Source organism: Electrona antarctica (genome assembly GCF_951216825.1).
Source record: "Electrona antarctica genome assembly, chromosome: 7".
NCBI lineage: Eukaryota > Metazoa > Chordata > Actinopteri > Myctophiformes > Myctophidae > Electrona > Electrona antarctica.
This window is the reverse complement of record NC_136812.1, coordinates 7,239,931-7,253,526: the sequence shown is the minus strand read 5'-3', so window position 1 is coordinate 7,253,526 and position 13,596 is coordinate 7,239,931. Positions and strand designations below refer to the sequence as shown.

At 42.3% G+C, this 13,596-nt stretch overlaps 1 protein-coding gene across 1 annotated transcript in view; it reads left to right on the top strand.

Annotated features, from left to right (window-relative positions):
- Positions 1 to 4,720: 4,720 nt before the first annotated feature.
- Positions 4,721 to 13,596, top strand: part of mcf2l2 (MCF.2 cell line derived transforming sequence-like 2) — a gene marked incomplete at its 5' end in the record, with an annotated part of 156,436 nt that continues 147,560 nt past the window's right edge. Inside the window, 2 exons of the mRNA XM_079507069.1 lie at positions 4,721 to 4,730; positions 6,787 to 6,870. Coding sequence (XP_079363195.1) covers positions 4,721 to 4,730; positions 6,787 to 6,870 — 94 coding nt within the window. The remainder of the gene's footprint in view (positions 4,731 to 6,786; positions 6,871 to 13,596) is intronic.

Here is a 13,596-nt window from a genome sequence, read left to right as displayed (position 1 = left end):
CTTTTCAGACTCCACCATGGCCCATAGCACTTACCCTACCCCCTTAGACAGCACTTTTTAGACTTAGATAGCATTTGATACAGACTTATAGCATGTTATGTAGACAGCACAATAATTGCATTGTATGTAGTCATAGCACTTCATAGTATATATGTACAGCATAGTATAGTATATATGTATAGTTTATATGTACAGTGTCATTATATAGATATGTTCTAGTTACGTTCTTAGCTTACGCATGTTTCTTGATAAATGCTTTTTATATATGTGATGTATTCCCATGCTTTTGTTCTTGCTAAATGTAAATCGCTCTGGATTAAGAGCGTCTGCTAAATGCCTAAATTGTAAATTGTAAGATATCCGATATCTACAAGGTCACAATGCGTCACATTATGCTTGTAGATCGGATATTTTCAGTGTGCAACATGGATCACATCCAAGTACTGTACAGATGAAGTGTTAGGGGGGTTCAGTTGTCTGGCTCAAGGACACTTCAGCACTTAAAACCCTTCAACCCCTTTTGGTGTTTTAAGCAATATGTTATTATGTCCACTAGTCCACATTTTAGTCTAGTTTTTATTTGTTGACGATATTTAGTCTTAGTTTTAGTCATCATAGCTTAGTTTTCATTTCGTTTCCATTTCGTTTTCGTCAGTGAAAAAAAGGCAGTCGACGTACATTTTTCGTCTTCGTTTTAGTCGACGAAAACAACACTGGTCTCCATCCCACATCAGGTACAGGTCCGCGCCGCCCATCAACGTGTTTCCATTGAGGAGCCTCCGGTGACGTGACAGAGCTCGACATGTTCTCGCCTTAGAGCAGGGGTTCTCAACGTTTTTGGCCGGGGACCCCCGGAAATGCTTTGGCAATGTCTCGGGACCCCCGCCCCGCCCCCTCCCGACCCCCAATATAAATTGACTGCTACAATAACCTTAAACCCCTTTTGGTGTTTTAAGCATTGTTATAATTTAGCTATTGAAAAATAGCAGATCTACAAGCTCATAACGCGCCACCGAGTGGCGCGCTATGAGCTTGTAGGTCTGCTATTTTTTAAAAATCGTGAAAATAAAATGTAAAAAAAAAATCTTTTTTTGAATTTTTAAAAAAAATAATAATTTGGGGACCCCCTAAAATAATTTGGCGACCCCCCGAGGGGTCGCGACCCACGGGTTGAGAACCCCTGCTCTAAGACAGGGGTGCCCACACTTTTTTGACTTGAGAGCTACTTTCACAATGACCAGCTCAACAAGATCTACTCACCCAAAAAATATATCCCATTGCTGAAAACAGCAGCACTGGCGTTACATACTATAAGACAACACTGTGTGCCTGACCCTTGACCCTTGAACCCACCCATACATTATGTCTGCACAGTGCACGTTCTGTACCACACCTCTCTGCTTTGATGTCTCAACAATGCAGAACATCCTCCCAGCTGGAGATGTAGGGCTACAGTAATGCAGGCCTGTTGCTTAACCCCTTCAGGACTGACGTAAAAAAAAAAATGTTTTCTAAATCATGACAATTTTCTGAAAGATTTGAGGCACATTTTAACGATTTTTCAAAAATAGCAGACCTACAAGCTCATAGCGCGGCACTCGGTGCCGCGCTATGAGCTTGTAGATCTGCTATTTTTCAATAGCTAAATTATAACGTATAATGTATGTAACCACCAAAAGGGGTTCCTGCTCAAAATGGGATAACTTCTTGATGTAGGTACTGTATGTATGGACGGGGTGTGTTCCTGCCTGGACATCGAATGGCCATATCCTTCTTTTTGTTGCATTGTGTGCGTCGTCGTGTGTGTGTACCTGCTTTTTTATTTAATGTGCTGCTCTTATTACAACCTGATGCTCCTGTGAGATATCAGCGCTTCTGTCAGGATAGAGATAAGCGCACTAACAGCAGGCTCCTGGCGCAGCTTAAGCTTCCGCTGTGTGTGTGTGTGTGTGTGTGTGTGTGTGTGTGTGTGTGTGTGTGTGTGTGCATCTGTGCGCGGTGTGTGCACTGAGCAGTTTTTTGCTGAGTGTCCTGTCCAAATACTGTAGTTGTACTTGGACTTGACTAATTTCGATATTGGATGTAATACAGCTCACACTATCAAGACTCGCACGCACGCACGCACGCACGCACGCACGCACGCACGCACGCACGCACGCACGCACGCACGCACGCACGCACGCACGCACGCATAATGGAGACATGCCATGATGAACATGAAAATTGATCATTGAAATTGCACTACAGTATGAGATAAACCCTGATGCGTTTATGCTTTTCCCCAAAATATTTCTGACCGCAGGGACAGGGAATACAATAAATAAAACTAAAACATAGATACAGATGCGTGTGTGCACCTTCAAAGACATACAGTATCAGTCAGATAAGCTCCTCTGCAATCCGAGACCATATAGAGGCCCATCACACAGTCGATACTTATAGATACACTGTCTGGTAATATAATGTGAGAGCCGCTGGTGGAAAAGCAATGACGCAACGCAGTTGATGGGGAATATTTTACCTGTGTGAGGATGGCGGAAATTATTTGTTTTCATGGTATTATTGGTATTATATGTGTGTCACTCACGTCACATGATCTAAAATGCTGTTTCAGAGGCTTTCCTTTCCCATGCCAGTGTGGCGGAAACAGTGCTATTATTGTGGTGGATTCTGTGTCAATACTATATCCTTGATAAGGCAGAGCAGAGTCAGCACGACTGGTCCTTGACCAAGGCAGCATTAAATACCTCTGTATTCTGGTTTCTCTCTCTCTCTCTCTCTCTCTCTCTCTCTCTCATCTGGTACTGTACTGTAGCTCGATCTATTCCTGCTCTTATCTCTCTTCCTAACACCTCTCTCTCACTCTCGCCACATGCTTTCTATCTCTCTTTTTCTGTATTTTCCTCTCTCCCTCTCTTCCTCTGTCTTTCTCTCTCCCTCTTCCTCTGTCTTCCTCTCTTCCTCTGTCTTTCTCTCTCCCTCTTCCTCTGTCTTCCTCTCTTCCTCTGTCTTTCTCTCTCCCTCTTCCTCTGTCTTCCTCTCTTCCTCTGTCTCCCTCTCTTCCTCTGTCTTTCTCTCCCTCTTCCTCTGTCTCCCTCTCTTCCTCTGTCTGCCTCTCTTCCTCTGTCTTTCTCTCTCCCTCTTCCTCTGTCTCCCTCTCTTCCTCTGTCTTTCTCTCTCCCTCTTCCTCTGTCTTCCTCTCTTCCTCTGTCTTCCTCTCTTCCTCTGTCTTCCTCTCTTCCTCTGTCTTCCTCTCTTCCTCTGTCTTCCTCTCTTCCTCTGTCTTCCTCTCTTCCTCTGTCTTTCTCTCTTCCTCTGTCTTCCTCTCTTCCTCTGTCTTCCTCTCTTCCTCTGTCTTTCTCTCCCTCTCTTCCTCTGTCTTCCTCTCTTCCTCTGTCTTCCTCTCTTCCTCTGTCTTCCTCTCTTCCTCTGTCTTCCTCTCTTCCTCTGTCTTCCTCTCTTCCTCTGTCTCCCTCTCTTCCTCTGTCTTCCTCTCTTCCTCTGTCTCCCTCTCTTCCTCTGTCTTCCTCTCTTCCTCTGTCTTCCTCTCTTCCTCTGTCTTTCTCTCCCTCTCTTCCTCTGTCTTCCTCTCTTCGTCTTTGTCTATTTCTGCCCAGCAGGGCATCTTGTTCTCTTGGTAATGAGCTGTATAGTCTGTGTTGTTAATGGCCGTCTTTATTCTCAGACAAGAGGGGGGATTGTTCTGTTCACTGGTGGTTACAGCTTCGGGGTCCATATCATTGACCCAATAATCGTTAAAGCAGGGCAGGGCTTATTGAACACACACAGAACATGTCTCGGTCTATAGTCGCCCATACGTCAAAGGTCCTGTTAGAAAAAGGCCAGAGAATATAGGGTACAGAACCATGACTGGTCCCACTGTATACAAGGCAGTGTTTTCCTCAATGGCATCGCCTTCCCCTGAAATGGAAACCAGCGTTCAGAACTTCAGACCATATTACACTAAAACATATTACACTAAACTTATTTCCAACACTGCTATATGGGAAGTCTTTCTGTGCTCATTGGACTTTTAAGCCTGATTTATGGGCGCAGTACTAATGTACAGTATGTGTGACATCATCACACATACTGTACTGTAGATGTCATAAACAGACACGTCCCATACGCTCACATTCCATCTATAGCCAAATTCCAATACCCCCAAATCTCGGCTAATCCCTCACTCACACTGGATCACTCCAGCATGATCCAGGCGCCTATACTCTACGTCACACAGATATAAGAAGCCAAGAGACATGCCTTAATTGCTTTCCTTTTGTTTGTCTTTGGTGCAGTTCAACATTGGTGAACTTTGACCGGCCATCAACCAATAGGAAAGAGGTGGTACGTTGACACCACTTGGCAGGCTTTTCGCCTGTAGTTTTCCTTCAGTGAGCCAACCTGGCATGCACTGCACACAAACCCGCAAGGCAACATGGGTAATTGGCGCGTTCGACGTACACACCTCGGCATGCGTTGGCTATGTTCCCCTTCTTGGGGCACAAATAACTGTATATGTGTGACCTGACCGTGACCAAAAATATAGCAGATCTACAAGCTCACAACACAACGCACCGTGATTAAGCTATGCGTCCAACAAACTCTTTTGGACTCAGGGTACTACTGTAGATCTACTTTCACTTCACTTTCACTTCCACTTTGACTATTCAAGCAGCATGTACAGTAAGTAATATTCAAGGAGAATTACTGTGATACGATGCAAGAAGGTAGTTCAAGCTTGGCATTTCAGCACAACGTTAGTGTAGAACATTGGTTCCCAAAGTGGGGTCCGGGGACCCCTGGGGGTACTTGAGGGTCCCTACTGTAGCTCAATTAGAGATAGTTAGGAACCAAATGGACCCTTATGGGTCTGTAATATAGTAAATTAAATTAACAGCGGTTTTACAATATAAATTGGGGTACCAGAGATAGAAATGCCATTAAATCGGGGGTCCGTAGCCTAATGCGTGTGGAACTGGGGAGTGGGGGTCCATGTTTCGGAATCACTGCTAGAGCCGTAAAAATCCTCCCTTATCGGGGTCACTGGCATATGTCTTCAAATGGGGGGTCCGTGGCCTAATAAATGTTGATGTGGGGGTCCTTGACACGAAAAAGTTTGGGAACCAGTGGTGTAGACCCTTACAGCCAGGGTAAACACAGCTGATGGTAATAACATTAATTGTGGGTGTGTGAGTGTTTCTGTGGGCCAGCTCCTGGACAGCTCCTGCTCCAGTAGCGGGTTAGAGGAGCGCCCTTGTTGCCGAAAGGTTGCCGGTTTGATTCCCCCGGACGGGCAGGAAAAATCTGGGTCGGAAAGTGATTGGTCATCACTCACCCCAACACCGCTGAAGTGCCCTTGAGCAAGGCACTGAACCCCCAACTGCTCCAGTGGAGCTGCTTACGTGGCCAACAGTATAAGACTGAGGTTGTACTGGTCAGCTCCCAGGTTTTAATGTGTGTTTCTATGTGCAGGGCGTTGGTGAAAATGAGAACTTGTGCTCAGCTACTACCCTGGGTAAATAAAGGAGAAAAAAACATGCAATAAAAGAGGGTGCTGTTTTTCCTTCATTTTTTTGGACGATGGGTTCTCAGATTGACTTCATGCTGACACACAGAAACACCTAAATGACACATAACCTGCAATTAACCTTACTATACCTCCAGCTGTGTTTATCTGTCAAAATGGCTGCTGTGAATTACCCATGATGCTTTGATTGATATTCCTTTAGTGGTGTGAGTGAAGCCAGTCAATCTAAGATTTGACCCAAAATAAATTGCAATAGTAATCATTCAAGGTTTTTTCTATGATCCTTAGGGTCATCCAAATAACATAGTTTAATTAGTTTTGCACGACAAACACTCAAGTGGCTATGGCTGTTTTTACCCCACTAAGTGTGTTCTTCGTGTAAAACTAATGCTTGGAATGGATTCAGAATCATGAATATATAACCCCTAATTTGACATGTCACATGATACTTACTTACTTAGGCCTGACCTCAAAATTTAAAAACATTCTTCTAAATCCTCCAGTTTTCTGAAATAAATATTTTCACGATTTTTCAAAAATAGCAGACCTACAAGCTCGTAGCGTGCCACTCGGTGGCGCGCTATGAGCTTGTAGATCTGCTATTTTTCAATAGCTAAATTATAACATAATGTTTAAAACACCAAAAGGGGTTCCCGCACAAAATGGGTTAAAGCATAATTCGAATTTGAAATTTTATTTTTTGCATTATAGGTTTCCAATGGTACCCAAACGTTCAACCTCTGAATTTACCCTTATCCAAAATGTATATAATAATCCATTTTTAATATGTTATTTGGATGACCCTAAGGATCATAAAAAAACCTTGATTACTATTGCAATTTCTTTTGGGTCAAATCTTAGATTGACTGGCGATTAATATTGCAATTTATTTCGGGTCACACCCGAAATAAAGATTAGATTGACTGGCCTACAGCATGTTTCTGTAGTCTGTGTGGAAGTCCTAGTCATCATATTGTGTACTTTGGGTGAAACACTGAGTCAGTCTTCAAACACTTGGTTCATGCTTTCTCTCTGGGCTCAATCAGTCGACAACGTCCATCTACATCTAGCCAGCCATGCTCTTTTCTCGTGCTAAGTGGATTATGCAGCCAGCAGGACATGAGTAACGTGTTGTGTCCATCTGCGTGTTGTGTGCCTTCTCTCAGACGTACGTGTGTGTGTGTGTGTGTGTGCGTGTGCGTGGGCGTGTGTATGCCTGTGTCTTCTTAACGTGTTCTCCTTGTCTCCTGTCTTAGATGAGATTATGCAGCAGGAGATCAGGCCCCTGCTGGCCGTCGACATCATAGAGCAACTGCATCGCCAGTTTGCCATGCTCTCAGGTACGTAAACACACAGACAGTTTGCCATGCTCTCAGGTACGTAAACACACAGACAGTTTGCCATGCTCTCAGGTACGTAAACACACAGCCACAAACCCATGTTTCTATGTCGGTAGTTCTCACACTATTTCATGTCAAGGACCCCAAGAATTACATGTAATTGGCAGCCGACCCCCATCTGAAAATATGGTGTTCCAGGGACCTCCCCCGCAGAAGCAAAGATTTAAGTTAAAAAAGTTCGCTCTGAAAGAATATATATTCAAAGATTTGCGCCACATTTTCAGGATTTTTCAAAAATAGCAGATCTACACGCTCATAGCGCGGCACTTGGTGCGGCACTATGAGCTTGTAGATCTGCTATTTTTCAATAGCTCAAGTATAACATAATCCTTAAAACACCAAAAGGGGTTCCCGTCCTGAATGGGTTAACACATACGGCACAGTTCACATTATTATTGTATAACAATAAGCGGTTTTAGTGTTGATGTTAAACACACTTTTTACACTTATATATAATTCTCATATCCCAGTAGAACAGTTTTATACCTTGCATTCAAGTACATGGAATGTAAAGGCAGGAGAGACATGGAATGGAATGTACTCAGATTCTTTGCCCACACAGAATACAGATTGACACTTATAGTTAATAATGTGTCAGCAAGATGACAAGCATTTGATGAATTGCATTCCATTCCATCTGGGACTCCAGTCAACAAAGCATTTAGGCCGGGTATACAGTAGAGTGGTTAAAGGTATCGAGTAGTATTGACAGTGGCGTGCACAGACATTTAGAGGGGCAGGTGCTCAAGTGGGAAAAAAGGGCACTTTGTGCAGCGCGTGGAACCGGCCGGTTGCCTTAATAGTGTGAGATTTATAGATTGTGGGGCCTAAATAATATATTAGAAGCTTTTTATCAAGAATTGATCAATGTTACCATGGTCCACATACTGTACAGTGTAACTGTACAACAAATAATAATAATAAAAAACGTTTTTTTTGTTTCTAAAGGGCACATTGCCAAAAGGGCAGGGGGTGCTCTAGCACCCCCTAGTGTCTATCTGTGCACGCCACTGAGTATTGAGAAGAGGCAAAAAGAGGCAACTTCTATACCTGGAGTTTAACTGTGACTTTTATGAGGTGGTGCTGTCTGTGTATTTCACGACTGCAACGGAGGAACGGATATGAGCAACACGGCTCTTCATTCTTCTTATTAATACTAAGAGATATCACACAATGATGTGACCTACTGTAGAATAGATAAGCCAATTATGAGGAAATGTGTCATTGTTTAAGAGAGTTCCCCACTTACGGTAACAGCAGAACTTAGCGCAGACGTGCGTGCATGCGTGCGTGCGGGCGTGCGTGCGTGCGGGCGTGCGTGCGTGCGGGCGTGCGTGCGTGCGTGCGTGCGTGGCGTGGCGTGCGCACACATCTACTGTACTTAACGTGGTGCATTAATCATCATGATGTCATTTCTAATCAGACGAGGTGTTTCCTGGCAGACTGCTAGATAGTGAATCCCACGTCACCTCAGAGTCACTGCTGGGCTTTTATACTCTGACATCAAATGGAAATTAAAACAGAAATAATTGTAAAATATTGTTCAGCTGCTAATCAACTGTTTTGTTTGCAATTGTTGCTCATAAAATGCCTCTGATCAGATATCGCCGGTCAATTTCCATGAGAAAACCAGCAGTGCTGTCCGTATCTGGAGTCTACTTCTTTAAATGTAGGCCTGACGTCGAAATAAAAAAAACGTTCGCTGTGAAAGAATATATATTCAAAGATTTGTGCCGCATTTTTACGATGTTTTCAAAAATAGCAGACCTACAACCTCGTAGCGCGCCACTCGGTGGCGGGCTATGAGCTTGTAGATCTGCTATTTTTCAATAGCTAAAGTATAACATAATGCTTAGTTAAAACACCACAAGGGGTTCCCGTCCAGAATGGGTTAAGGTCTCGTCTCAATCTCTCTTTCAGCATTTTTACCGGGTGCGCGGTTGGGACAGTAACTTTAAATGAAGTCTATAAAAAGAGAATGCCAGCACCCACAGCGCTTTTTATTCATGACATAGTTGGCAACTTGGACGTGTTTCTGTGTTTAGGGATTCTTCAGCGCTGTATCCTGCATAGTCCTACAACAAAAGTGTCACTATATATATATGTATATGTATATATAGTGTCCGTATGTGAGACACCTTCCCCTGTCCGTGTAGAATCTAGATACAAATAACTAATACAAAATAATATAAGAGTCCTTAAAATACACGACACGTACTGTAATATCAGTATCAGAGTCCTTATAAGGGTACAGATACTGTAGATACTGTAGTAGACAAACATTAAATCAATCACTATGCGAAATGGGCACATCTGGCTGAGTCCTTACAGCAGGAAATGCTTATCCAACATCCATTCATAATCATATGAATGCATTATTGTATGAATCATTTGTTTTCAGCCAGTCAGCAATGAGGGGGTATTGGTATAATAAACAAACAGATATCCAAATGAAATTATCATTTTGTCAGATTAAGCTCAACCAAAATTGTATATAGGTGTACTTTTTTTTTCTTTTTTCTGCTGGACGATGACAGTCAGACAGACTGGTAGTTGAGTTGAAAATCAATCAATCAATCAAAACTTTATTTGTATAGCACATTTCATACAGCAAGTCCAACCCAAAGTGCTTCACAGATTACAAATATAAAAGACATTAAAGGGAATGGAAAAAACAAAGAAGGAAAAAGAAAACATTGGAAAACATTACAAATAAACATAAACAAGGATAATGATATGACCTAATTAAAAGCAATGCTAAAAAGGTGTGTCTTAAGGTTTCTTTTAAAAATGTCCGTGGATTCTGAGAGCCGCAGGTTTACAGGCAGGCTGTTCCACATTATAGGACCGTAATAGCTGAAGGCTGCTTCTCCATGCCTTTTAGTTTTAGGTCTAGTCTTAGGAACCTCTAAAAGACCAGTTCCCGAGGATCTAAGAGCTCTTCCAGGCACATACCCAGGGAGCATTTCAGACAAATATGCAGGTGCATTTCCATGAATAGATTTAAAAATCACACCCGTGTGAACTGAGTGGTGTAAGGTTTTATATAGCATGATCAGCTGTGGTCTGACGTAATGTCTAAGGTATTATATAAGGTAAGGTATTATTTAGCCTCACACCCGGATGTGATTTCACAACTGGCTGTTTTTGTGCAGAAAAAATGACCATGGTTGCTACGGTCATCCAGTTCACCCGGGTGTGATTTAATTACGTCAGAAATTATTTTGAACATAGCAACCATGCTCATTTTTTTCTGCACACAAAAGCCAGTTGTAGGAGTGGTTTACACCACTCAAAAACTAGCAGAAGGACCTTAAAATCAATTCTAGATGAAACAGGCAACCAGTGAAGTGATTTTAAAATGGGTGTGATGTGTGCTCTCCGTCTGGTCTTGGTCAAATGCCAGTGGCATGCTGACAGTGACAGTCCTACAGAGTCCCTTCAGCTGTTCCAGATGTGTTGTGGCAGTGTGGCATGCTATATGGCAGCGGTGGAGTCTATTCTTAAGGGATTCCTGTCATTCCGTTCTTCCAGTGTTTTTTAAACCACAGAGAATCGGACCTTTCTCACACTGGCAAAATATAACTATAAGCACCCCAGAAACCCTTGTCTCAGCAAGGCTGGCCTCTAAAAGTTAAAGTTATAAAAGTTTTACTGTTGGGGAGAAGGGAAAAAAACCCCTGTGTGGGTGAAGTTATTCTTACTGAGATGTGGGTCTATGTCAAGCCTGGGTATTTTGGTATTGTATTTTATACATACGACATAAAGCCTGATGTATTCTGCACAGAAAAAAAGCAGGTCTTCAAGCTGTTATTTTCAGCATGCGACACTGACGTCGTACGATTGATTGATTGATAGATAGATTCTTTATTTTTGTGTCATGCACCCAAGGCGCCCAGCCCACATGGACTTATAGGACACGCCATACAAATCATTGCTTCAATATTGCATAATTGATTGATTGATTGATTGATTGATTGATTGATCCTTTATTAACTTGCTTATTAACAGTACAGGTAAGAGTACTGTAATCAAAGGTTATGCTAAAAGAATTACACAGAAAGGCCCAGGCTTGTTTCCATTGTGGTCCTTTGTATTGACGACATCTAAATTAAGCATTAGAGTCTGTGACATTCTAACTGTTTTGTTTGGATCCACCTCCTTATTATGACAAACTGCAAATGATTGTCTGGTCCTCCTTATATAAAAATCACACCCGTGTGAACTGAGTGGTGTAAGGTCTTATATAGACTGATCAGCTGTGGTCTGACGTAATGTCTGACGTAATGAAATCACACCCGTGTGAACTGGGTGACCGTAGCAACCATGCTCATTTTTTGGTACGAACAGACAGACAGACAAACAGACAGACAGACACGTAAACTAACAAAGCCAGTTGTAGGAGTGGTTTACACCACTTAAAAATAACGTGACAGCTTGAAATTCTCTTGTGGAGAATTTAATTTGGGTCGGATTATTTATTATTCTTCCATACCTTTTGCATAACTGTACGTACGTTTATTGCACTGCAGTCTTCATATTGTTCCAGTGATGTTGGTCTAATAATGCACCAGCTCTCCATGTGGGATGGATTAGAGTCACATTACAGTAACATATGGACCAGTCAGCTGGTTCTGACATGTATAGGTCACTATGACACACAGCATGCTATGACACATAAGTGGGACGTACACACATAGACATCAAAGGGGGCTTCAAGCCCCTTACCCGTCTGTAAAACAACTGCCCTTTCCAGACCATGAATGCAGCATTTAGGCTATGGTGAAAGAAATGCACATACCACTCCTTCCCATGCCATACCTGAAGGCAGCATTCAGGAGAAGTCTCCTGAACTTGAACACAGTATTTTGCGTTGAACAAATTTGTTTAGAAATCCATGTCGTTACACACCGCATCTCCACTAGCTAAAGAGTGCTGATGTGAGCTTGTAGATCTGCTATTTTCGCTATTTTTGTCCAAAAGTGCCCTCTTTTACAGGATTTCAGCCCCTGCCTCTCTAACACTCTCGGCACGTCCCTGGGCCTATATGTGACTAAATTTGACTGAGACCTGCCATTGGATTTTTTTTAATTTTCGTTTTTTCATGTCATGAAAGCAGTAAATCATAGCTTCAAATTGACATATTGGTTGTTCGGTTTGACCCACCAGTTTTGGAGATATGGCTTATAGAGTAATGTCTTGCAGAAAACAGCGAGTTGAGAAAACAGGCTTGAAAGGTTCACTTCTGTGGTCTCTAACATTACACCTAGCTACATGTTTAAGCCTTTATTTCATATTTACATGTCGATTTCAGCTCTGACACTTATTTCAGACATGCTCTAGTATGTGAAGAGTCTGCCTGTGCTATACACTCATTTTGGGAAAAAAACGAAAATGTTTTTCTCCTCTGGTGAAAAGCTGGCATTTGCGCGATGGCAGGCTTTCAGTCAAATCTGGTCACATACAGTATTTGCAACATGTCTCAGTCAGGCAGACCCCTTCCTTTCACTGCAGCTATAGACTGTCTGCTTACAGTTGGAAGCCTAGCTGTGAGACGGGAGCTTGCATAGAGCAGTGGTTTTCAACCCTTAGTTTTCGTATCAAGGTCCAATTATTTATTCAGAATTTGAGTCCCTCTGGACGGACCACCATTTGATGTCACATTTAACCTCTCGGACCCAAAACTAAAGAATATTTCGTTGTCGTTGGATAAGATTTTGTCCACAATTCCATGAGCATGAACATTGATGTGACGTCCTATCCGATCAAAATAACACTTCTACATTCTCTAATTGTTGTGTGGACTTCTTGTAAATTAAGTAGTGCAGATGTTTTTAACAATAACTTAACTCTTGAGAGCGCAAAATGAAACCAAATGGACCCCATAAGGGTCCATTTGGTTTCATTTTACGCTTTCAAGAGTTAAAGATCTATAAGGGTCCATTTGGTGTTTTAAGCATTATGTCATGCTTTAGCTATTGAAAATTTGTGAAAATGTGGTGCAAATCTTTGAATATATATTCTTTCAGAGCGAACGTTTTTAACTCAACTCTTTGCTTCTGAGGGGTTACTGGAATAACATATTTTCAGATGGGGGTCAGTGGCCAATTACATATAATTTTTGGGGTCCTTGACATGAAATATTGAGCACCACTGATATAGAAACACAGGTATTTCAGAAAACTGTCAGGATTTAGAATAATTATTTTTTAATTTCGACATCAGGTCTAAATGGGTTTGTGCAGGCCTACACTGTGTCAGTGTGTACTAGCCTGGCTAATAAGCCAGACTAATATCACACAACACTGTCGCGGTATATCAGTCTGGGCTGGCTCCACTTGGATTTCATTTCCCGGGGAACATTTTCTCTTTGACGCAATTGGTCAGAGCTACTGTCAGTCAAAAGTCTCAAGCATTGAACGTCACTGTACCAAAGCCCGCCTATATTGCATACCGTGTCCCGATTGGTCCGACCTGTTCTCTGCTGTAGGAAAGAGGCGTGCTACTGAGCCTCGCCAGACCGTAATCCGCTGGTAGGCAACTTTTTTTTGCCAAGGGCTGATTCGGTCTGGTTTATTAACCAGGCTAAGTGTGTACAACAAGCCTGTTACAATTATTATGACACATAATCGCCTAATCGCAATTATTTGAGTTAATCACAATTAT